Below are 25,091 nucleotides of genomic sequence, written 5' to 3'. Positions count from 1 at the left end.
TCAGTCCCCATAATTTTAGTTGTGTTAGGAAAGCAGGCATTGGTACATTTTACCCATGGTCTCATTTTCACATCATTAGTGATATGTTATTGTCCATTATTGATATTATTCATTAATGATAATTTGGCTCAATCTGGCAAAGTGGTTTATTTCAGGACCAAAATATCTTTTTGTTTCCAATTTCCTTGAGTCCTCACTAGCTATATATGGTGAATCAGGCACATTTCAAGACCAACTTACGTGAGTAGGCATATGAGAGTGCTTGTGAATTTCAGAGCCTGTTGTCAAAATAATATATTTGGAAGAGGTGAGACTGGGCATGATCCAGAAACTTTGGAGGATCCAGAGAGGCATACTGAGATCTGAAAGCTCCCTATCTGAATGAGGTGGTTTAGCCACTGGAGGCATGTATACAGTGTGTCATTCTTTCCCGAATTAATCTTGGGGACATGCTTGCACTCTCAGACCTGCAGTGGCTGTCTAGATACAGGCTAGAGCTGGGCTGAGTGTGTCATGGAAGTGAATGTTAGTGATCAGTAATTAAGATGGGGTAGCTACTGCCAAAAGGCTGATAAGTAGGAATGGTCACAAGAACACTGTAGTTGGGATTATGGAGTCTCATAATTCCAAAGGAATGAGAGGCAGCATGAGATAGCAGTGGGTGTCAAACTTGAGTGTGCTTCACAACCACCTGGAGTGCTTGTTAAAAAACACAGTCTCTAGAGCCCACCCCAGAGTTTCCAGTTCAGCAAGCTCCCCTTGAGCCCAAGAATGTGCATTTCTGACAAATCAGGGGAGGCTTACGCTGCTGGTCTAGAGGGTCCACATTTTCAGACAATTTTTCATTTTCCACCACTGGCATTGTGGAGAAAAGACAGGATTTGGGGGTCACAGCTGCAGCTGTGTGACTTTGGGCCAAGTACTGCTTTTCTCTGAGCCTAGTCTGTAAAATCAATAGATCCAGATCTTCTCCTTGCCAGGGTGCAGCACATGTACGTTAGAAGAAGCTCCCAGCCTTTGAGTACACAGCAAGCACTCAATAAGTGTTAGCTCCGCCTCTCCACATCAAAACCAAGGCTCCAGGAAGCCTGGCATAAAGTCACTACAGATAAACTGGCAGCAACAAAAATGCCAACCACGGGGGTCTGAGACTTGGCCACCAGAGCCAATGCCAAGACTGGTTTTCTTGTGATTCAGCTCACAGATGGCGGTCAAACTTTCCACACATCCTCACCAATGCTCCAGCAAGCCAGAAACTTTGGATTAAGCTGGACATGGGACCCCCTTGCTCCTCTAACCAAGAAATATTAAGAGACAATGGCTTAGGAGACAGGGGAGGCAGCAGGTGAAGCATAAAGCAGGTTACCTGTACCTGTGGGACCTCTGGTAGATAATGACAGCTTTACTGGCTTCAGATTGTAGCACTCTAGGCCTATGTTTAAAGCTACAAAAGGAGCTGAATTCTGGTTGCATATATTTTGCCATGGGCAGCTTCTATTTAAAGGTTTCAAGGTGCCCAATCCCCTTTGTTGACCAGTGCTTGGCCTGGACAGATGCCTGTTTTTTAAGATGTATCCTGTTATTAAGATAATGAATACACTGAGAAGCATGTGAAACACCTGGCCTGTGTATACCACAGGGCCTTCTCTAACTCTTCTTCTCTCTCTCTCTCTCTCTCTCTCTCTCTTGTGGCACTGGAGATGGAAGCCAGGTGTACTCACTGAGCTACATCCCCAACCCTTTTTATTTTTCCTTTTGAGACAGTGTCTTGCTAAATTCCCATCTGATCTCAATCTTGTGATCCTCCTATCTCAGTCTCCTGAGTTGGTGGGAATACAGATGTACCACTGCACCTGGTTCCCCTCTGACATTTTTGCCTGGCATTTTGAGTCAGCCTGGGTATCAACTAAACCCAAATCAAATCTTGTCTGGAATCCTGACCAAAGAAATACATTCCTACTTGCTTCCACCTCCCCTGTCCTGGGGATCACTACCTACTTTAAAAGAGACCACACTGACTTCACTCCTAAAAGAGGGCCATGAGGCAGGGCAGAAGGTGACAGCAAGTCATGGGGCTTCTTTGGCAAGGAAGCAGTTTTCCGATGACATAGCTTTATGTCACTAAGACCTTACACAGATGACAAGTCAGGAACCTGGAAGAAGAGCCAGGTTAAAGGACTGGAGGGAGAACTCACCCAGTCTGCCAGGTTAGGATGTGGTGGGGACTGCTTGGGGGGGTGGCTCCGATTTCACTTGACGGTGTTGAGCTTCTCTGGCTTTGAGGTAAGGCAGCTGTATGTGGGTGACATGGGAAAGATGGAGAAGACGGGTCAGACCTGATAAGGGTGCTTAGGACTCATTGGACTATGCAACCTCAATGGTTAGGGGTCACAATTAGCAGGGATGCAGGACATGACCCCACAGTAGGGTCTCAGTGACCCGATGGCAGTCACAGTGGGGAAACATCTCTGTTGCCCCCACTCCTGTATCCCCCTGTTGCATTTTCTCCCCTAAACCATGCATTTCCATTCAGACTCCTAGGTCTCAACCTGATGCTCCACAGTCTTTTGAGGGAGAACTGGGCAGGGCTAGTGCAGAAAGAACTTTCTCTGGAAAGCAGAGAGATAGAGATGATGCTCCCCTCTATGACAGAGCCTCCAGAAAGTTCTCTGAGCCTGCTCTCTCTGCTGTTTCAGGCTCACCATTTGCTATTTTAGTACCCTTCAAAACAGGCAGAACTTTTACTCATCCAAATCTGACTACTGAGAGTTTGTTGATGTGGACAACACAAGTCTAGTTGGGGGAATTCAGCAGGAGTAAATCCTACTTAGATGTATCCTTTGCTTTCCTGGGAATGGAATCCTTTTCTTCAGTCAACCTTAGATACAGCTTGTTATGGTTTAGATATGAGGCATCCCCTGCCCCCCTCCCCTGCCACCCCAAGGCTCATGTGTGAAACAATGCAAGAAAGCTTAGAGATGAAATTATTGGGTTATGACAGTCTTAATCTAATCAGCACATTAATTCCCTTATAGGCAGGTAGGTTGAGGGTGGAGGAGGTGGGTCACTGGGGGTGTTCTTGGGATATATATTGTGTAAGCTGAGCTTAGACCATCTCTCTGCTTCCTGGTGCCATATCCTGAGCTGCTTTCCTCAACCACACCATTCTGCCATGATTTGGGCCCAGAGTAATGGAATTGGCCATCTATGGACCAAGACTTCTGAAACTGTGAGCCCCAAAATAAACTTTTATTCTTCTAAAATTGTCCCAGTCAAATCTTTTGGTCTGTTTTGAAAAAGCTAAAACACAGCTTCCTAAAAGTTTTGAGCCTAAAATATGTTCCAAAAGATCTACCTAATCTCTTTAAGTAAAGCAGATCTACTAGATGAGCACTGCATTTTTTGATAGAAAACATAAGCATGCCTACCCACTGATATTTACAAACTGCCAGAACTAAGGGTCACGCACAATCATGCCCTAAATTGTACATGTAATGTGTCCATTGTCAAAACTTGCCTGGGAAATCAATGGTAAATTTCACTGGGTCGATTTTACAGACCAAGAAACATGAAGAAAGTTGTAGGATGTTGGAATCCATGGCACGCTTGTGATTACTGCAATCATTTTTATTCTGGTCTCTGAAGTTTTTCATATGACCAGTGTACCCTAATAACTGAGCCACTGGGGGATGTGGAGGCAGAATGCAGAAGCCTGGCATACCAGTTCTTCCACTTTGCCCTGGTCTCTTCCAGACTCCAAGAATCTCCTTCAGTCCCCCAAGATGATCCTCCCCACTATTATTCCTACTTAAGCAAGTCAGTCCTTGACTTGGAGCTCCTCCTGTTTGTGCTCCCATTTTACTCTTGCAGTTTTATCACTTCTATCTCAAAATCCTCTTCCACTTTCTTTGCCTACAAGTCAGGGGGATGTAGAACCTCTTGTCACCCTGTTTATGAGTGGTGCAAGTATGCAAATGAGTATATGACCAATGAGGCACATGGTCACTGATGGACCAGTAGTGGTTATTATCACCATTATTATTTCTTTAAATTTATTTTTAGTCATAGATGAACACAATATCTATTTTTATGTGGTGCTGAGGATCGAACCTAGTGCTTCACATGTGCTAGGCAAGTGCTCTACCACTGAGTCACAACACCAGCCCTTACCATTATTATTTCTTAGAGTAACTTCTAAAACTTATTAATGGAAAGAATGGTTTCTTCCATTTTTACTCTATTCAGTACTGCTCAATGCTCTGAGTACAAAAATATAAAGCAAACGTTAGTTTATGGAAGTTTTCAGTAGTACTATAAAGGGGACTGAGAGCACTTTATAAAAATTACTTTGTGGCTGTATCATAACATTGAAATGGGAAAGCCAGGAGCAGTCAAGAGGTATTCATTTAGATATCCATGTCAAATACAGAGCACAGAGCACTTCTTTCCTCAGCCAGTTTATCCCCACCTGGGAGGCACTACCAGAAACCTCTAGGCTGCAAGATCCAAGTCCATCCCCCACCCAACTTTCCTTTGCAGGGGTATAAAGAGGCGCCTTGGCCGGATAAATTCTGAGAAACCACTTCACATAACTTTCTCAGATGTCTGTCCTTACAAGAAAGTGGCTGGAGGAATGATTTGCCCCTCAGTCCACTATGGAAGGTCAGATTTCCTTTATTCCGCAAGACCAGGGTTAGAATGGGAGAGTCCCGCAGATGCAGGTCTCCTACATCTGACAGCAAGGTGACCAGAATTAATGATTCCTTCCCCACTGTGAGGTCTAAGGGGACCTCCTGGTAGATGGCACCCAGATCACCCAGCCGTCCCTCTCACCTGACGTGGCCTTGCACATCTGGGGCATCCTGGTGACCCTGCTGTGCGCCACAAAGGTGCTCTGGGAGGAGGTGCTATACTGCGAGCCGCTGTCGGAGGAGGTGGAGCTGGTGTGCGACAGGCGGCTGTGCTCCTTGTGCGAGGCCGTGGAGCGCTGGTACCACTGGCGCAGCTCATCCGACACGGCGGCCCGGCCCGCGCCCTTGTCGTGGGAGCCCTCGCGGCCCAGCGACGGAGTCCTCAAGATCTGCGAGCGCGACGGCGTCAGGCGGCCCGCATCGCCCTCATCTCCGCCACCACGCCAGCTCTCCTTGAACAGGCCTCCGGCCGTGTAGGAGTTGGAGGTCTTAAATTGCGCCTTGACGCTGTAGTGGCCCTCCTGGTCGCTCTCCAGGCTGCGCACCACCACGGGCGTGGCGCTGCCCTCGATGTACAGTGGGTACTCCTTGATGCGGTACTGCGAACTGGGCTGGCTCTGGCTGTGCAGGTACACGCCGCCGCCCGCGCCCGCGCCCCCCGGCCCCGCAGCGCCGCCGCGCGCGGCCAGGTTGGGCATGCTGCCCGAGCTCGCCGAGCCCAGCGCGCCCGCAGCCCGCTGCCGCTGCCGCTGCCGCTGCCGCGCCTTGGACGGCGAGTCCTCTGCCAGAGTGGAGTAATTGGCGTTCATCTGCGCCGGGTAGTAGTGCTCCGAGCTCGAGTGGCTGGTGCACGATGAACAGTCGTCCATGGGGTCTGAGCCATTGCTGCTACGAGTCCGCGGGGTGTAGAAGTCGGGGCTCCCCGTGTCGTTCTCCGAGCCCAGGAGCTTGCCCTGGGACTCCAAGCTGGAGCTCCGGTGCCTAAAGTGCAGTGCGAGGCTGTGCAGTCGCGTGGGGCTGATGTCCACCGACCTGCGGGGAGACGCGGGCTTGGTCTGGGGTCTCTAGGGGAAAGGGTGCCAAGGAGGCCGCTGGACGCCTTCACTCATTGCACTTTGGAGGCACAAAGCACACGCAGGCTCAGAGGGCCCAGCAAAGGAAGTCTAGGAAATTGGGATTCTAGGCGGGGTTGCCCTAGCAATCCGCGTGCTTCCCCAGTTCGCACCTGAATAGGGAACTGCTGATACCTGGAGGTGGGGCCAGGAGTCTCAGCTTTGATTCCCAGTTGGGGGTGGGACTGTGCTAGGACTCACACAAGGACTTCCTCCTACGTTCTGAGCTTTAAAATATTTTTTTAAAGGTAGGAAAGGATTCTGTAGATACAGGCAATACCGAAGAATCACTAATTTAAGTATTATGTTAAACCCTTTTATAACCCTCTTGTAAGTTAAAAAAAAAAAAAGTTCAACAGAAGCCCTTTCATGTGGTTTAACCAAATGTTACCATTAAACTCACATAAATGGATATTCATTTCCTGTGAAGATGCTAAAGTGGAGGATCCATGGAACACCAAAACACTTAAAGATGTATGATGTGAATTATACTATTACTTTGTCTATGATTCATTCTGCTTATTTGAGTTCACACTGTAATTATCCATCAGTATCACTGGGCAAATGATGGGATTTACAGGTGAAATTTCACCTTGGCCATGTACCGGCAGAAGTGAGCTCTTGTTCTGTCACTAAGGTAGAACTGGAAGCCTCCACCAAATGGCTTTCCACAACCTGGTTTTGCTTCTTTTTAGAAAATGAATGTGCGATTCGTGAAAGCCTAATTTTTGCCTGTTTCTTTTGCTCTTCACAAGTTTACATTTTGAGGCCTTAAAGGAAGTACCAAATAAATTTAGGGCTTGGCAAAAAGATACATGAGGACTATCAAATGAAGACCTTCCCATCAGTGCACAGTTGTTCTGGTCCCTGCTCTTCCTAGGCCACCCTGGCATCCTGTCCTTCCTCTGCTTCCACTGGTAAAGCTCAGTCCTCCTTGACTGTCTCTGGGAGCCTGGGGACTCTCCAGTAGTCTCCACGTGTTACTGCGTGTGGACAGTGGTCTCTAACTTCAGTTACACTAAGGTAAGCTCACTGCTGCCAGCTGTGTATTCTGCTTCATTTAGAGAGAACCTGCCTAACAGTTTCAGGCCTTATTCTACCTCACCTGGCATTTGGGCTAATCGGGCCAGGGATGCTTCATTGAAGGAAGGGCTGGTCCAGGAAGGTGAGTGGATTGAAAGCCCAGTGGACTCACCTTGTGGAATGGACGTAGTGGGGGCTTCGGACGCGCAGGTCTGGTGTGGATGGCATGCTAGACTGGGAGTTCCAGTGCGGGAGGCCGCGGATAGGACTGTTCTGTAAGGAGCTGCTTCCTCCTCCTGCTTCAGCACAGCTTCCTGTGCTGGGGAAGCGCTTGTGGCTGCTGAAAGACAAAGGAAGCCATGCTGGTCCTTCCCGACTGCCGAACCTTCCCCAGCAGTCTGACTAGCTTGGACAGGGATCTCGGTGTGGGGAGAGCTTGCCAGGACTCCCGCCCTTGCTCCCACAGGCCTCTACTGTGGTCTCCAGCCTTTCCTCCAGCAGTGGGTGGGGGGCCTTGTCCCTTCGCCCCACACCTGCAGGCAATGTGACATGAACACTCTCCTTCGCCTTCTCGTAATAGTGTGACAATTCTGTGAAGCCCCTCTCCTTATGGTTTTTGTTTTCCAAGAGACAAATACCTGTCGGGGCACCCACTTGGAGCTTTATAGGGTGTAATTAAGGGAAATGAGAAAAACAGAGAAGTAGACCAAAAATGCCTTCCAAAAAAAAAAAAAAACCTCTCTTTACAGTATTAGCCAAGAAATGAGCTGATAATGTACAGCTCAGATTACAGCTGTTGGCTCCAGAATTCTGTTGGAAGATGGTTTAGGGTTCTGAACCACTTTGGAATTCCTATGAGTGGACTCTCATTTGCCTTTTTTTTTTTGAAGAGTGCTGCCTAAGATTTCCTAATTAATTCCTGTGGAATTTAACAACATTAGAGCCATCTGCCAACACATTGAGCTTAAGCCAAACCCTTTGGATAACATCTGCACCTCAAGAGGGTCAGCAGCAGAGGGCGCTGTGAGAACAGCACTGCTGAAAGGCAAACCCTGTAAAGAGGAACTAGATTGAGTTTTGGGATTTGTGGGTGCTATTTGGAATAGCTCTTGGATTCTGTCCAGATGTGTACAGTGACTTCATTTTGGGCTTCACTACCCGACTCACCTGGAATGACCGTGAGAGGAGCGTTTCTTGACCTTCTCATAAGGCTCATCCAAAGAGGACTCACTCCACATTTTGGGCTTTATGGGTGACTTGTCATAGTCGTTGCGGTGATAGTGCATCTGCCTGAGTCCCTCCAGGGACTGGGGAGGAGGAGGCCTGTTGTGCGATGGTGGCCGAGGAGGAAGTCCCTTGTGAGGAGACTGTAAGGGGGATATTGTGCTGGTGACCTGAGAGTCTTCTGCACAGAGAAAAGACAGAGGAACTGAGAATGGAACATCCTTTCCACAAACTCTGAACCACTGTTGCCACCCCAGTGCCACCAACATCAGCACCTGGGAGGCGCACAGGCAAATAACACCTTTGCTTCACTCAGGCTGGCCTCATCACTCTCCTCCAGTTGCCAAGACAATGAGGCCAAGTCAAGCCAAGCCAGAGTCAACCAAGCCTAAACTTCAAACAAAATTAAATGGGAAGAGAGGTGTCATTTTTATTAGAAACGAATAAAGTCTGAATTTTATTCAAGACCATTAACAGATGTTTGCTTTATACCAAACAGCAAAATGCAGTTAACACTTATTATATTGCAACTTTTTTCTTTCTTTCTTTTCTTTTCTTTTTTTTTTTTTTTGGTATTAGGGATCAAACCCGGGGCCTATGCTGTACTACTGAGCTAAATCCTGGGACCTGTTACTTTTCTTTCATGAGACATTAAATGTCTGATAGGCTTTGAAGCAATTTAAGCTCCATGAAAATTTTGTTGGCTCTGTTCACTGCTAAGTTCTTAGGGCCATGAATGACAGCTGACACACAGTAAGTGCTCAATAAGCAGTTGTTGGAGATTAAAAATGAATGTAAATATATCTATCAAGTGTAATTATATACTCGTGGATCTGGGTATCTACTCTCTGCTTCCCCCCACCTCAATTACCTACATTCTCTTTTAATTTGTTCTGAGGATACTGGGGGGTTAAACCCATGGATGTGCTACCATTGAACTACATCCCTAGTGTTTTCTGATTTTTTCTTTGAGACAGGATCTTGCTAAGTTGCCCAGGCTGGCCTCGAACGTATGATCTTCCTGCCTCAGCCTCTCAAGTAGCTGGAATCACAGGTGTGCACCCCTGTACCTGGTATGTTCTGATTACTTTTAATGTTGGAACTGCTTTGAATTTTCTTGGAAGGGGAGGGGATAAATTTTTACCAGCCTTCAGGGACTTTTGGAGAATGCAGATATGGTTGGGGAGGAACTTCCGGCAGTGGAAAGGCGGTGGACGCGCAGAGGAGGAAGGAAAGAACTTGAGCTAAGGCGTGGGTGCAAGCACAGTGGGTGCGAGCAGCAGGGGCCACCTAGGGGCAGCAGCAACTGGTGAGAAGAGCAATAGGAGAGCAAGGGAGGCAATCTGGGAGGTACAGCAGGCCCACTGTGTGAATGTACCCACTGTGGACACACCACAATGAGCAACGAGCCCAGCTGTAGGGGTCTTGAGTTTCAAAGATGCTGGGATTTGGTCTGCAAGCCACCAGAAACCTTTGCGACATCTTGAGCACAGATGTACCAGGGTGAAGATCATACTTTAGAACTGTTCACCTGGCAGGTTTGGCCTCAGGAAGGGCAGGAAGAGGGCCTGGGAAGGACCAGTGAAGAGGTCTGGTGATGAGAACCTGGGGCAGGGTGGCATTGAGAGGTGACGGGAGGGAGCTGCTCGGTGATTGCTGGGAAGGGAGGGGAACTGGAGGGGGAACCCCAGCAACCTTTTGTGCACCCCTTACATCCACTTTGAACTATTCATCTTTTTATAGCTTAATTTTCAACCTCTCAACCTTGAAGCCTGGATTTCTGTGATGCTTCCATTCCTTCTATGTCCCTCCATTCAGGGCAGGAAGAGTCCCAAGAAAGGAAGAGCCTGCAATGGGAGCAGGGAGGCAGTGACACCCCTCAGGAAGTCCAAAGTTCTGAGACATGGGGAAGAAACTATGATCATAGATGATACCTCCGGATAGCAATATTGTCTATTGCTCTGGCAATATTACAAATTATTACAGTATTACAAAGGGTTTTCACTAACTCACTCTTGCTCCCTCCCCAGGAGAGTCTGGGATATCAGGGGTCAACAACAGGACTGGGGTCTCTGATATTCAAAACAAGCCTTCCTGTTCCCTGAGAGCCCTGTGTCCTCCACACCCACATAATGAAGCGGACAATAAAAATATTACAATCTGATTTCTAATAGCAGGGCCAAGACAACTGGGTAAATAACTCACCAGACTCTCCCCACATCAAGAACAATCATTATTATTATTGCAGTTATCATTATTACTACCACTTGGGTAGGCCTTTTATGTTTTCCATCTGAATAGCCACTTATCACCGCCCGCCTGAGGTTTTCCTAAAGGGCAAGAGAATTAACTGCCACTTAATATATTTCCATATAATTAATGCCCTTGCCTCCCAACATTTTGCTCTGACATCCACAAGAACATTCTCAGATATGGTCCTGTGTTTGGATTTCTTATTTCCGCTGGGGATGGTGGTGATGGTGGTGGTAGGTTTGGGGATGCAGCTCTGTTTTTCTAAGAATTGTCTAATAAAATGTCCTGGTAACCACCAGGTTTGAAGAGTTCCATGGGAAATAATGAGGCAACCTGCAAGGTTGGCCAGGGGTCTGAAGGAGAATCTGGCCTCTGATTTTTACTACGGTCTCAGGAAGAGACAGGTTTGGTTTATTCCTTTCTATTAGCCCCAGATTTTCCCAGTGGGGTCACCCTTTGATTTGTGCTCCAACTCAATCTCCTCCTCATATTATGAACATTCAAAAAGAAACTACGCACAGGTTGTAGATTCTGTTTAGTTAAAAATGTGATTTTGTCTGCTACAAAAGTGAAGTAACCATTCGCTGAATATAGCCTCAAATCTCAGGTCTGGGCCCCCGGAAATACTAAAATTCCAATAAACGTGTTTATGTAGCACCTTTGAGTCCCGACCAAATAGTGACTATCGAATGAGACAACTTGCAGGGAATCTGGCTGCCACCTCCACCTGGCAAGAGCCTCTGTACCAGGCTGTGCCCACATGCATACACATTAATCCCAGCTTAATCTGTGCTCCACCTTTAAGGCAGGAAACAGAAAACCTACCATCTTCAAGAACAAGGGCATCAGAGAGGGAGCTATCTTCACTGGCAATGTTTCCATCTGCAAGACAAAAATAACAAAATTCTATGATGTTAGCACATTCCCGAAACAAAGCCCTATCTGTAAGAGCAGAGTGCTTGCCACCCCCATATCCTCTTTCTAATCTGAAAGGACATGTACAATGTAATAAAAATGCTGTTGGGCATTTCTTTTGATAGTTCCCATGGTGGGTCAATAGCTTATCCTCCCCACCCCTGACAATGCAACGTACTTCTATCTTTGTGTATTTTTGCTCTTGTTCCCGGGATACTGTGGTGCAGAGCAGCTTAATATCTAATACAAAGGCTGCCCAGCCTGGTTAAGCCACATCATTGTCCCAGCACAAATGCAGGGCATGTACCGACTAAACCAAAGGAAGTCAACGGCTATTTATTCCACAAATGTGAAACTAGGGTAGGAAACTTAGCTTTGCTCGCATGGCAATAAATGGCTTCTCAATAAACTCCTGAAGTCATTAGCAAAGAAAACAAGCATGCTAAATACAGACTCCATCTCTCTAGACACCATTCAATTAAGAACACGCCCAAGAGGGAGACAGTAAAATAATCCTCCCTCTTTCACCACTGGGGAAACTGAGGTGCACCCAGGAAGGAGGGGTTTGTCTGAAGTTTGTCTGATCTCCTGGCAAAGTGAGCAAACCTCTCCCAGCTCTTCAGATTTCAAGTTTAGTGTTTTATCTCTTTAAATAAATAAATAAATAAATAAAAAACAAGCTAAGGAGCTAAGCAGAACCGTATTTATTCCTGATTTAAGTGGGCCTTCGTAATGAGGGCCTAATTTCAACCCATAGAAAGTAGATTCTTGAGCAGTTAAAAAAAGAAAAGAAAAAAAAGTCATGGAATATAGCTTAGTGGTAGAGCCATTTCCTAGCATGCGCCAGGGCTTGGGTTCAGTCCTTAGCACTAGGGAAACTGTCTTGCTAGGAGCAAGAAATTATCTTTTTGCTAGGTGCCCGTGGCATGTACCTATACATCCAGCAACTTGGGAGACTGAGACAGGAGGATCACAAATTCTAGGCCAACCTGGAAAACTCAGTGAGACACGTTCTCAAAATAAAAAATAGAAAGGACCAGGGTTATAGCCCCCCATTGTGGAATGTGCCTGAGTTTAATCCTCAGTACTGTGGGGTGGGGGGGACAAAAACAAACCCAAAGCTAAGGTGTGGACAGAAGGATACAGGAGTTGGCACAGATAATGATTTAAAAAGCAATTCTGTCAGCAGACCCAACAGAATAGCCCTCATTCAGGCACACCTAAGAGTAGGCTTTCCTGTGGCCACCCAGCAAGATGGTCATTCCTGAGCTGCCCTACCCAGTTGGGGCTCTGGATGCTTCTGTTGAGCTGGAACACCCCAAGTGCCTTAAGCCGGGCAGAAGCAAGTCTCAAAGGAAGCCTGAGACAGAGAAGGGCTGGCTAAGTGCAGCCCTGTTGGGAGTGGGAAGTTAACATGGTCCTGGCCAAGCAAGCAGGGTAAGGTAGGGAAGAATGGGCATTTCTAAATTCCTAGGGCAGAAAGAGTTCTTATAGCCAGTTCCTCCCTCCTCTCCCTCTAGGAAGTCATGTTTTCATATTCTTTGACAGATGTGGACACCTAGGAGACAGAGGGCCTTGATTCTGGCCTTCTGTTATCTCAAGTACATCACTGCTTCCCTAGTAAGTCCACAGTTTTAGGTTGTAGATACATATATATAATTGTGGTAAATGTAAGTTGCATTGGATTGACCATTTTAATTGTTCAATAAGTGGTACTGGGTGCATTCACACTGTTGTGTGACATCACTGCCAGTCATTTTCTGATTGGGTAACATTTTAATTCTCCAAACTGAAACCCAGTACCCATTAAGCAGTAACTCCTCCTTCCCCTCAGCTCCTGGAAGCCTCTATTCTTCTTTCTAGAACAGAAGCACTGCATTATTATTATTATTATTATTATTATTATTATTATTAATTTATTTTTTGGTACTGGGGATTGAACTCAGAGGCACTTAACCACCGAGCCACGTGCCCCCAACCCATTTTCATATTTTACTTAGAGACAGGGCCTCACTAAGTTTCATATTCATCTGTCAAAGAATATGAAAACATGACTTCCTAGAGGGAGAGGAGGGAGGAGTTGGCTATAAGAACTCTTTCTGCCCTAGGAATTTAGAAATGCCCATCCTTCTCTACCTTACCCTGCTTCCTTGGCCAAGACCATGTTAACTTCCCACTCCCAACAGGGCTGCAGTTAGCCAGCCCTTCTCTGTCTCAGGCTTCCTTTGAGACTTCCTTATGCCCCCTTGAAGGCACTCACAGTGTTCCAGCTCAACTAAGTTGCTGAGGCTGGCTTTGAGTTCACCATCCTCCTGCCTCAGCCTCCCCAGCCACTGGGATTACAGGTATGAGCCACTGTGCTTGGAAAGCAGAAGTATTTTATACATACACTAAGAAAGAATATTTCACATACATTTTTTAAGAATTTTCTCATAAAAAAAAAAAAGAACCGTTACAGCTAGGGGGACTTGATGTTTGCTGATGGGTTTTTCTGGGTATTTCATTCTAGAATTTACCAAACATTGCCATCTAAACTCCCAATCCTGATTGGAGTTCAAGGCAATCTGAGGGGACAGTCCAGTCCTCCCAAGTCATAGCTCTTTTGATAGCAACAGAATCAGCTTGATGGGGGCAAAGAATTGGCAGGGGGAGGTGGCCTGCAGGGCCTGGTTGAATACAGGAGACCCTGCTGCTGGGTACCGCCCATCCACCTTGCCTTCCACACTTGGGGAAGATGGTCAGGTCCCTGAGAATGGCAGAGCCTGAGCTAGCTCTAGGCTAGGTGGGACTAGCACAGTCAACTGGACTCAGCTCCTGCTGAAGGCTGCAGTTTTGCCTTATGGCTGCAGGCTCCCTCAGGGAGCCATCAATAGTTGGGAATGAGGCTGTTTGTACAATGCTATTCATCTGTGGAGCTAGATGTACTTGTTCACTGTGACTTGCTGTCACATCATTTCACAGGTGGACAATAAGGCACAGGATGGCTAAGCAGCCACTTAGGCCATGCAGGGAGCTGAGCCTAGGACCATGAACAGATCTGCTGTCTGGTTCAGAGAGGCCTAGTGCGGGAGTGGGGCAGGGGTGGCCTGGATGGCACTGACCGTCTATGACCAGTGAAGCCCTCTGCGTGGGTTTTTTCCCAGACTTGATGCGGTTCTCATTGATTGCATTTTCAATCTCCTGTAGCTTCTTCAGTGCATTCAGATAAGAGGTTTTTCTTTGTTTCTTCAGTTTTTTGCTGACATTGGGGTCACTGGCAAGGCGGCGGGCAGCCTCCGTAATCTGGGACTGAATTGCAAACTCTCGTTCCAGTCGTTCCAACTCGGCTTCCTGTGGGAGGGAAAGCCGTGGTTGACACTTGTTGGAGATTCTGAGCAGAGAGCCACCCATCCTCCCCACCCCTTGCCCAGGACCCCCCCCCCCCGCCCCCCTAAGGCTTGCTTGGCTTTGTTTCACTGCCTCCAATAAGGTTCATGAACAGCAAGCCTTCGTGCCTATCTGGCTATCATTTCCTTCCCATTGGGGGCATAGGATGCAGCGTTATTTCTAGAATCTTCTATCATTCTTCTCAGGTTTGTTTACATCTGTGCATCTCTTCCACTCACCCACATGTGCCTCTGTCTCACATATTTGTGCCTCATCCCAGTTGGGACACACCCACTCACCTATGTATTTGCAAATCCCTCTCAGACCTATCTATTCATGGAAGCCCTGCTCAGGCTATGACATGACCTTCCATGAGGCACAGACAGTGAGTGATGGCGGAGTGAGTTTCCCCCAGCTCCTTGGATGAGTTTCAGGGTCTCCTGCTTCCTTCCTTCTTGGTTGGCTCCCTCCCACCTCTATCTCTTTGGCTAGGAGGAGTTTTCCCCCAGAGTTCCAGTCCTGGGAGAAATGGAGTCCTGCATCTCAGATATGGCTGGAGGACCCAGACATGCTGTTCCCTGGATGGAGTGTTTGCTGCTGGCCTCTCTGGGCAAGTCATCTCCTCTGCTGATGTACGTACACCAGCTGCTGAGGGAACAGGGAGGAGGCTGCTCATACGTGTATGTGTGAGCATTTGGGGGTGATGCACAGTCCCCCCAAAGTGTCAGTTTGTCTGTTTTTCTACTTCTCCTCTTTCCCAGTGAAGCCCCTTCAGCCGAAGCTCTAAGCAGCATGGTTCAGCTCAGATCTGGAACGTGGGCTGCACCCAGGCCTGCAAGAGAGGTGGGGTAGACTCTCTGACCCCATAGCTCATAAACCCATGATCAAGGCCTCAGTGGCTCCTCCCAATACCCACAAGTGGCCAGGAGAGACCACGAATCTTGCCATAGGCAATCTGCAGTCACACTAACATCTGACAAGAACTGATCTAACCCAGTAGGAGGAGATGGCCATGTTTGCCGGAATCAACAGGTTTTTCTATTTTGGCCCAATAAAACACTCTTGCTTCTGGGCACAATGTGGCAGGCTGGAGGCCTCACCAAGGACAACATTCCTCCCTGATTTCATTTACTTTTGAGCACTGAAGCCTCAAGAGAGCAGGAACCAGGAGTAAGAGGAAAAGGTGAAGGCCAAACGGAACTATTAAGGGGATAATAAACTCCTTCCAAATCCTTCCAATGCTGGCTGGGAGGATATAGACATGGATTCCTGCCCAGGGCCTTGAAATGGGGACAGAGACCATTCTGTGACACTGGGCTCCACCAAGCAGCTGTTGCCAGGTGGTTACAATAGTCCTGGCTCAAGACACTGACCCTGAGTTTTGTGCGAGTCCAGGACAAATCTCAATACTAAGGCAAGTACAAGGCCGGACGCCCACTCTGTGCAAATGGTTATATGAACAGGAAAGCAGTACACATTTCCAGGAGAAACTAAAGCAGTGAGAGCCAAGAGAGACTCTCTTCCTTCCCAGGGTAACTTTCCAGAGTTTTCCTTTCATGCGCTTAGGAAAGACAGTGGGCAGGGACAGGTAAGGGAGATGTGAGGCACATGGAGTCCTCAGGGCACAGAAGTCAGCTTCCACCGACAAGCAGGAAAAGCCACAGTGGGACCACAGGATGCCCAGGGGGGTATGGACCATTCACTAAAAATGGGGGTGCTTTTAAAGTTTAAGTGCCAGGTATCTGCTCTGCACCAAGGGGAGGTGGAGTTCTTGAGGCAAGTCTAATGACCACTAGGATTTAAAATACAGCTGATCAGATGGCCCCCTAAGTGACACCTTTCCTCCGGCATTTCATCTCCATTTTGAGCAACTGATTTTGAATAAGCATCAGGCAGACATTGAGTACTCAGTGCCATGTTTTTCATATACGATCTGATTTAATCCTAGTAATAACCCAAGGATATCGGCATCATGAATGATATTTCACAGAAGAGGGAAGAGGCCTGGGTGAGCTTTCATTCTGGATGAAGCACTCAGGTGTGTGCACCAGGTCTCCCAGGGATCTGAAACTGCATGTCTCAGGAGTGTCTCCAACATTGGCGCCAGGACACTTGGTCCCCCTCAGGGTTATATTCAGAATAAACTTGGGAAGACACTTCCTGAACATGACCCTGAGCCTTGAAGGTAAAACCTGGCTTTTCACTTCTCTTGGACTGAACCTAGATACTTATTAGCCAGCTGGAGACTCAATACTTTTTAATTTTGTTTTTGTTTTCTCCCTAGCTCTGAATTCTCCACCCCTGCCTCGATCAGTGTTCAGCTCCAAGAGGATAAAAACCTGTACTGAAATGAGGCTTTTCCAAACACAGGCAAGTGAGGCCAGGGCAGAGCAAGCGACTTGTTCAGGTTTTTGTGGGGATTTTAGCAACCAAGTGAATTAGGGCCACATGAAGCATGCCCTCATTGCTCTTCCGTGGCCCATGAATCCTTTGCAATAGTAGACACTGCCTGTTTCCCTTCCTCTTTCGTGTTTTCAGATGAGGCCTGGCTCTGAGCAACAAAAGGCTGGGAGAACATTGAAAAGACAAGTATCATGAATGTGATTGGAATGTTCTCCCCAAACTTATTTAAGCCACTTTCAAAGGTCTAGAGTGTTCCACAAACAACTTTAACAGAAATCTGAAGTTTAAAGGCAAGCAAATTCATCCTACCTCAGGAAGCCACATAGCCACTAACCAGCTCACTCAAGTCAAGGTAAAAGGGAAGATGCTGGCCTTGGATAGCAATGAATTAAACAGTTACTGAGAACCTGGGAGCCCCTGGGCTACTGGGAAAAATAAGACCAACACCAGCAAGGAAGAACGCACCTCTCCTTTGGGCAGGACTTTCTGTTCATCCAACTTGAAGGCTGTGCCAATCCTTCTTCGAACAATGGGTGGTTCCTCCCCTGGATCCAGGGGATATTCAACTGGCAGCTTGCCAGTGAGCTCCTGCATATGTGAAATGGCATGTGGAGTGATTAGCAGCCAAAGTGGAGCACAGGCTTGTTTCCTTTCCAGGACACGCACACACACGCGCGCACACGCACACACACACACGCAAATACATGCACACACTGCAACGCAGAGATCACAAACATGAGCATTAAGCACTATGCCAAACAAGAGCTCATGAAATGAAATTCCATCTCTTTGAATGTCTTTGTGAGTCCTCCTTCCTTTACAGAATAGATGCACTTGGTGAAGTTTTTTCCCCCCAAATCAATTTCTGTCAAGTAAACGAAAGTTCTATTGACTTTTGAAATGTTCTAATTTCATTCATTTGCTGATCTCATGAGCATCTTCTACGATGCCCTTCTACTCTAAGCCCTGTGCTCCTTCCACTGTGTCAGATATTTCCTTTTAGATCTAAGTCTAAAATGAGTTTTTTCAAATGAGTTTTTCTTTTTTAAAGAGGAACGGTATCTATATGGAAAATTCCAGAAAAGTGCATTATTACATAATTATTCTCCAAGGCTAACCTTGGAGAATAATTATTCCACTTAGGCCAGATACTCAAGAAACAGGCTAAGACACTAACCTGTATTCCATTAAGAGTTTTAGTAGAAACTGAAAATCTAATCTGTTTATTAGGCTACTAACTAAATCTGTTGTGTGTGTATTTTGGGCTCTGGAAATCTAACTATTGTGAGTACAATGACAGTGAATTTAGTTACCAGTCCCTCAGAGTGACAGGGATCCTGGGTCAAGGCTGGGGGTCTGAGGCACAGTTCAGGATTAGAATTAGGCTCTGTTAGTGTGCTACACCTGGGCTGAATAGAGATCAGTTGGAGTCAGCAATGGACCCACACAGTGGAGGCCAGGCAGAAGCTTTAAGAAGTCATTTCCAGAGATTGGATAAGGCTGAGGGAACTACTGTGTTCCTTCTATGGCAAAATGGGCACATCCAGGCAAAGCCCAGCTCTAGCTTTGCAGCCCCAAATCAATGCAGATGCTGCACAAAGGCTCAGGGTGCTGCTCGGATAAAGAGGAGCCCAGAAGTGACTTCTCAGAACCCCTATCACACACACAAACAGCTTTTTGTGCTGGGGAGCCCAGGCCTGATGGTCCAATGGCGGGAAAACCCAAATCCACCCCTCGGACTCTTTCTTCCTCATTGTAAGCATTTTGGAGCACAATGGCCAACTATTTGAGTATGACCACTGTGCAACGTTCTCCCCTGTTCTTTTCTTTCTTTTTACAAAATGTGGTTCAAATATCTCCCAAGTAGTTATGTGTTTATTCAGCAACTTTTTTCATCTGTTCCCCTCAAAGTCTGCCTATAAATAATACAACCTTCTGCGGGATTTATATTGTTAGGACTTTCTTCTTAGTACCTTAAATTTACAAAAGGGAGGGGGGAGGTTGTTAACATTGCCATGGATTTATAACTCTAAAGTGTTTGTGGTTTTAAAATATATTTTTAAAATGAGGCTACTGATTTCTCACCATCTGCTTGAAGGTACAGGACTCAAGGTCTCGATTCTCCAGATATTTAATCTCATTTCGTCCGTAACCAGAGCCCCATGGCAGAGCAGTAATTTAAGGCACTGCTGTGGGGCCTCGGCTTGGTTCCTTTCTTTACATTCTGCCAAAAGCTCCCAGCCTACTTCATTCTGGCTGCCCTGCTCCTGAGGTCAAACAGTTCCTCCCTAGGCTTGAGCTGAGGGGAGTCCTGTGTGAGTCCAGGAACCCAGCAGGAAACCCCCAGCCCTTGTTACAGAAGCATCAAGGGACTAGTGTGGTGGCTGAAGGAACATATACTGACTTCTTGTTGGGCTCTTTCTTCTGCTTGAGTTCTGTTTAAAAAATAAAACAAACATAAAAAGCGGAAGCTTTGTTTTCCTTATTTTGCTTGTTTTTTAGGAGAAACAGTGAGACCTTAATAGCTCGAGAACCTCGCCCTGACACTTTCTTACATTTTTGAATGTGGACTCCCTGCTGGGCCGAGGGACTTTTCCTTTTTTAAAAAGTTTTGTTTTTTTAAAAACAAAACAAGACTTTACAAATTATTGAAGGCAGACACCAAAGCCCATATTTTTCAATCCTTCAAGCATATTCTTTATAAAAATGTTGCTAATATTAACAGTATCACATAGCACATTCCCCCAACGAGGCCAAGTGCTTTCCTAAGATTTGCAATGGATTTGTGCTAATGTGGTTCTGCTTTGAGCAGGCTCCTGTTTAAATCAATCCAGACCATAATTAAGCCAAGTTGAAGTGTAATGTGATCTCACTCTGTGGCCCTTGTTTCATTCTTCCTGCTGCAAAGCATTATTATTTGGGGGAGGGGAACACTAAGTCTCTCAGACTTCCTTTGGGAGTCTCTTTATACTTCCTGTTTTGAACTATTTACCAATAGAGCTCTTTGTCAAGTTATGTGGAGCACAAGCAGCCCCCACACTGTGTCCACGCGTACAAGCCTTTGCACACACACACGTGCCCAGCAATGTGTATTATCCTAAAAAATGAGCTCTCAAACCCTGCTGGCAGAAAGTCATGACTATCTTTACCATCTCTTAAGGTAGAGATGGACACTTCAACAAACACAGAAGTGGCCTGCAGGAGACTATAGGCTTCTGAAAATTGAGACTAGCATAGATACAGGCTTGAGAGGACATTGCTTTACATAGGATTTCAACATATCACTAGGCTAAAATTTGATTTTTTTTTTTTAAATAAAAGAGTTAAAGAAACAGGCGATCATGGGGTTTCAAGAGGACTACTGAACATCTGAAGGGACATCCTGGTTTCCCTGTCGACCCCCAATGATGCTTCATGATGTCCAAAGACAAACTGCAATATCCTCAAGGGAAGCATAAGATAACAAATCCAAGCACAACCTTTTGAGTTGCAAGTCTTTCTATTCAATAAGGTAATGTCACATAAGGAAGCGCTTTATAAACTGAGGTGTACCGTGCATGGATAAGCAACTATCAGCATGACTTTCCACCTGGCTCCTGGTGGGGTCAGTCAACACCAACCTGACCTGCTGATGGTGTCCCCTCCAATGCTCCAGCTGTTTCTGGCAAAGCTCATCATGGGGGTGTGTATATTTTTAACCTTTGCAAGAACCCTCCTTGGGAGGCGCTCGGCATCGTCCCCACCCTTGCCTTCTGTCCATACTTAGGAGCAATAATGTCCCAGACAACACAGATTTAACTCTTACAGCTTCCCGGAGACACAGCCTCTTCAGTTCCTCCAGCCTCTGGCGCAGGGTTTCCTCCAGAGCCTCCTGCCTGGATTTCAAGGCAGCCAGCATGTCCTTCTTGGCTGACTGAGAGCTATCTGATTCCTGAGAACCTGTTAATAAACAGCAGGGTTACTAGGGCAGCCGACAGGGGGACACACATCTGGACCACTAATGAATTTAACTGGAGTCCACACCGTGGATATGGGTTTTACCCCAGGAATTAGGGGAGTCGGGAAATAAAACAGGTGCTTGGAGTTCCATGTCTCAGGAGTAGATACCAGCAGTGCATGGAATATATAACTCGTCAGAGGCCTGCCAGGAAAGTCAACTCCATGAAATAGAAGTCTGTCTTTCTCAATTATCTTAAGATAGCTCACACACCTGTTTTAATCTTACTAGCAAATTTTAATACACTTTGCACAATGAAGGGGGAAAGTAAAGTTCAAGTCATTAAATTTATGTTTAATAATTTCTTTTGTTCACTTAAAAACTCTGATTTTAATTTGTTGTTATTTAATTACTTTTGGCTTAGTGTGATGATCATTCCTATTTATCACAAAAATTTTGAAAATGTGGACAGATATAAAAAATAGCCAGTAAACTAATCAGCCAGAGATTAAACACTGCTATGCATTTTCTTTTGACCTTTTTTTAAAGCACATATATCTAAAAAATAAAACTAAATTTTATCTTTATTTTTTAACTTAATACTGTGTCACGAGCAAATTCCTTCCTAATAGAAGTTATACATATTTTTACAAGCTTTCCTGGATGGAGTAGCTGTGTGATGATTCAAAGAACAGGCTGCTAGATACAAAACCTTTATAGAAGGCAAACTATGAACCAAACAAAAGGAAAATAAGTTAAAATGCCAACCAGAGAATTTAGTTAGACCAAAAGAATAATTTCTGGGCTGCGATGTTTGGGTCCTGAAATAGGTTTCCTGCAGTGAAGCTATTAGACCTTTTCTACTTTGCAAAAGAATAAACTGATGAATATTTTTCCTCTTCTGCTCATGGTGAGCAGAACTATTAGAAATGGGCTCGTGTCACTGGGTATGGATTTAATGCTTCAGATCATGCTATTGACAATAGCATCAAACCACCTCAAACCTAATTAAAGATGAGAGAGACCTCTCAAGTGAAAATTATAATATACTACTGGGAAAAAATGGAGACCTAAATAAATATATATATATATATTGTGGTCATGGATTGGAAGGTTGATGTTTTAAAGATGTCAATTCGTCATGAACTAAAAAATATAATTAATGCAATCCCAGTAGGATTTGAAGTGGGGGAGTAGAATTATATGTCCATACGAAACAATAGAATTTTTGGATAGTTCAGTGACCAGATGACAGATTTGAGATGATCCAATCAGAATTTCCAGAATTAACGACCGATTTGGTTTGGTTTCTTCCAATGTTAAAACAAGGAGGTACAGAATCCTGAGGCTAGGAAGGACTTCTATGCTTTTGCATTAAATAGCACTGCTAATCAAACCATACCCCAAAATATACTCTCTTATTTAAAGTCCCTGTGTAGGAAACTCATCCATATTCCCCCAGTTAAACACGCTTCTAGACTCTTGCATCCCTAAGAATGGAGAACACTCAATGTCTAAGTACATTTTGACTCTGACCTGCTATTGTCCTTTTCCTTCCCCAGCCCTTTTGAGCTTGAAATTGAGAAGATCTATCACTATAGCAACATCCCACCTGTAGTGCTCTACAGAAGCAAATAAATATGTTTGAATGAACAAGCAAATAAACATTGTCTATCACATACTTGGGTGCTGTACTTAAATTGTGACCCATCTTAGTTAAAAAAAGAAAAGAAAAGAAAAGAAAGAGTGCCAGTAAGTTGACCCTTAAGTGAAGCTGCTTTCCAAGCTTTGAATTACGTTTGTAACCCACTCCTGGATTTTGACATGCTTCAGTTGCACGTTTCCACATTCAATAGCAAACTCAAGCAAAAGCTGATCCTCACTGAGTGAGGCTCTGTTACCTCATGGTTCCCATCCACTAAATCCACATGGTGTCACGCTTATGTAACCCATCACTGGATACTATTGCAGTCTCCCTGTTTGAAATGGCTCTGTTTTTCTACCTTCATAAGTCAACTGGCCTGTGCTTATCAGCACGAAACTCTCTCCAGTCTATGTCCACCTAAAGCAACAGGCCTGAATCATTATAAATCTTAATCTGGTTCTCTCGGTAATAGTCACCCAATCCCATCTGAAGACACAGGAAGATTTAATGAGGTACTCTCTGTTCTATCATCTAAAAAAAATATTAAGAATGTAAAATAATACTGGAAGGAAGTCAGATTTCAAATTTAAAAAACAGGCCTTGGGGAAACTTGGGTCCAAGAAGATTAAAGGATTTCTAGCTCAAGTAAAAAATTCATTGTTTTCCCTTTCACCCCTGCCTCACCTCTCAATAGGAAATGATGATTTATTAAGTCAAATCTAAGAATTAACTGTGTTCAAGAATGGCAAAAATCATAACAACATTAAATTCTGGGAAGGAAAGCACACAAATTTGGGACGATTGGGTTTCTAGTTATGGGATTAGTTATAAATTGGCCTTGAGTTACAGGGCTCATTAATGCTACCTAGATTGTTATTATTTATAATGATCAACCTCAATACCAAACCCACAGAAGATGGGCAAGAGAGCCTTGGCAGGCTAAGTGGTCCCAGAGTCCTGCTCCGTACATAGCTGGCAAACGAACGCTGGCTGGCTCTGTTGTACACCTTTAGCCTGGAAATTCCTTCAGGGGGGATACAGAGCCTGAGTACTAAGTGAAATCCCTGTGAAGCAACTGAGCCAGCCTTCTCTGGCTGTGCAGGTTTTGATTTGGGTGGTTACTGGATAGCTGAATAGAGGGTAAAACAGATCTGGGCTTGATGAAGTTTATTCACTAGACGTGTGACCCTTCAGCAAGTTACCTGGCCTCCTGAATTTGCAGTGAAGACCAAATAAGATAATAGCTATGTAGCTCTTAGCACTCTGCTTGGGATAGGGAAACCCTCCATCTAGTGTACATTTAGCACACACCTCACACACACACCCTTAGTAGAATGGGAGAAATCATTGAAACTATTTTTCCCTGTTGCTCAAGGAGGGACTGGTCAAAGAAAAGGACTTCACTGCAGTTCAGTGGAAGACTTGGGCTCCAGAACTCAGCTGTAGAAAGACGTAATCTAGGCGTAAGCAATATTTTTAAACTACGTTTCTGGAACCCCTGGGTTTGCTGATATGCCTCTGAGGCTGCGGCAGATAAAGGTGGGGATGGAGTCAAGGAGATTTAGGGGTTCTTGGGGTCTCTACACTTAAGAAGCTAGAGCAGCTCCACATTAATGTGTCTCAGGAGTGGGCTGTCAGAACGCATTTGCAAAGATATCTCATTACCTTTTGTCTTAAAAGGAAATCCATTGTTCTCACCATTGCTCTATGTCGGAGTCTGTGTAATCTGAGCCTGTGGGTGGTGGCCTGCCATTAGGCACACATGGCCACCATGAGGAGAAGTGGCCAATTGCCCAGGAAGAATTCCACAGAAAGAGTTCAAAGGGCATCCTGAGAAGTCCACACTGCTCTGTACTGCTGTCTAGTTCCCGCCTCCTCCACAGAGGCCTCCTAGGCCTCCCTGATTGAGACTGTTGGTCGAACAGGAAGAAAAGAAGTCAGCAAGTTAGGCAGGACCTAGAGGGCAGAATCCCTCTGTGGCTGGCCACCTTAGTCCCCTCGACTGACAGAGAGCTCTAGGAAGAAACTGAGTCAGAGAGAAGCCTCAGGGCTCAGTCAATGGCAGTCTCACAAGGGAAAAGTTCAAAAGCACACAGCAAATGGTTCTGGACTCGGGAACGGAAGGAAGCTCTGCGTCCCTGTGCTCCATCCACTGCCAGTTACTAGAACACGCGCATGTGCCCTCCCCAAGGTGCTATATTAACTCCTTAGAACTGACACAAGGATATAAATCTGATCTCTTTGAGAGGGGCAGTGACCTGTAGAACAGACAGCTGGATTTTCACCTTGTATCTGCTACGAAACATTGTCAAGTCTTGTGGTTACTGACCTCTCGGGGCCATGATGTTAATTTCCAAGATTCACCCAAACATGAAGAATCTACTACTTAAAAACTTACTCAGGAGTCCCCTCCTGACATTAGCCATTTTACTTTGCCCCACAAACTTCTAGGAAAGACAAACATTCTGCCAACTCTGTTCTCATTTCAGTTACTGCTACAGCCTCCAGGGGCATGTGTAATT

General features: G+C 45.7%; 1 protein-coding gene across 7 annotated transcripts in view; it reads right to left on the bottom strand.

Annotated features, from left to right (window-relative positions):
• The window catches only part of Frmd4a (FERM domain containing 4A), a 581,879-nt gene that overhangs the window by 8,766 nt on the left and 548,022 nt on the right, over window positions 1-25,091 (bottom strand). For all 7 annotated transcript variants that reach the window (XM_058575149.1, XM_058575147.1, XM_058575148.1 and 4 more), the window contains 8 exons: window positions 20,793-20,926; window positions 17,453-17,575; window positions 14,320-14,548; window positions 11,129-11,185; window positions 7,994-8,231; window positions 6,999-7,166; window positions 4,834-5,723; window positions 2,196-2,292 (listed from right to left, as the gene is read on the bottom strand). In XM_058575149.1, coding sequence (XP_058431132.1) covers window positions 2,196-2,292; window positions 4,834-5,723; window positions 6,999-7,166; window positions 7,994-8,231; window positions 11,129-11,185; window positions 14,320-14,548; window positions 17,453-17,575; window positions 20,793-20,926 — 1,936 coding nt within the window. The remainder of the gene's footprint in view (window positions 1-2,195; window positions 2,293-4,833; window positions 5,724-6,998; window positions 7,167-7,993; window positions 8,232-11,128; window positions 11,186-14,319; window positions 14,549-17,452; window positions 17,576-20,792; window positions 20,927-25,091) is intronic.

The sequence above is a fragment of the Marmota monax genome, unplaced genomic scaffold (assembly GCF_021218885.2).
Source record: "Marmota monax isolate L192 unplaced genomic scaffold, Marmota_monax_Labrador192_F-V1.1 WCK01_AAM20220418_F8-fsc00090, whole genome shotgun sequence".
In the NCBI taxonomy this organism is placed as follows: domain Eukaryota; kingdom Metazoa; phylum Chordata; class Mammalia; order Rodentia; family Sciuridae; genus Marmota; species Marmota monax.
Note: the sequence above shows the minus strand (reverse complement) of the source record. Positions and strands in the feature narration are given on the sequence as shown.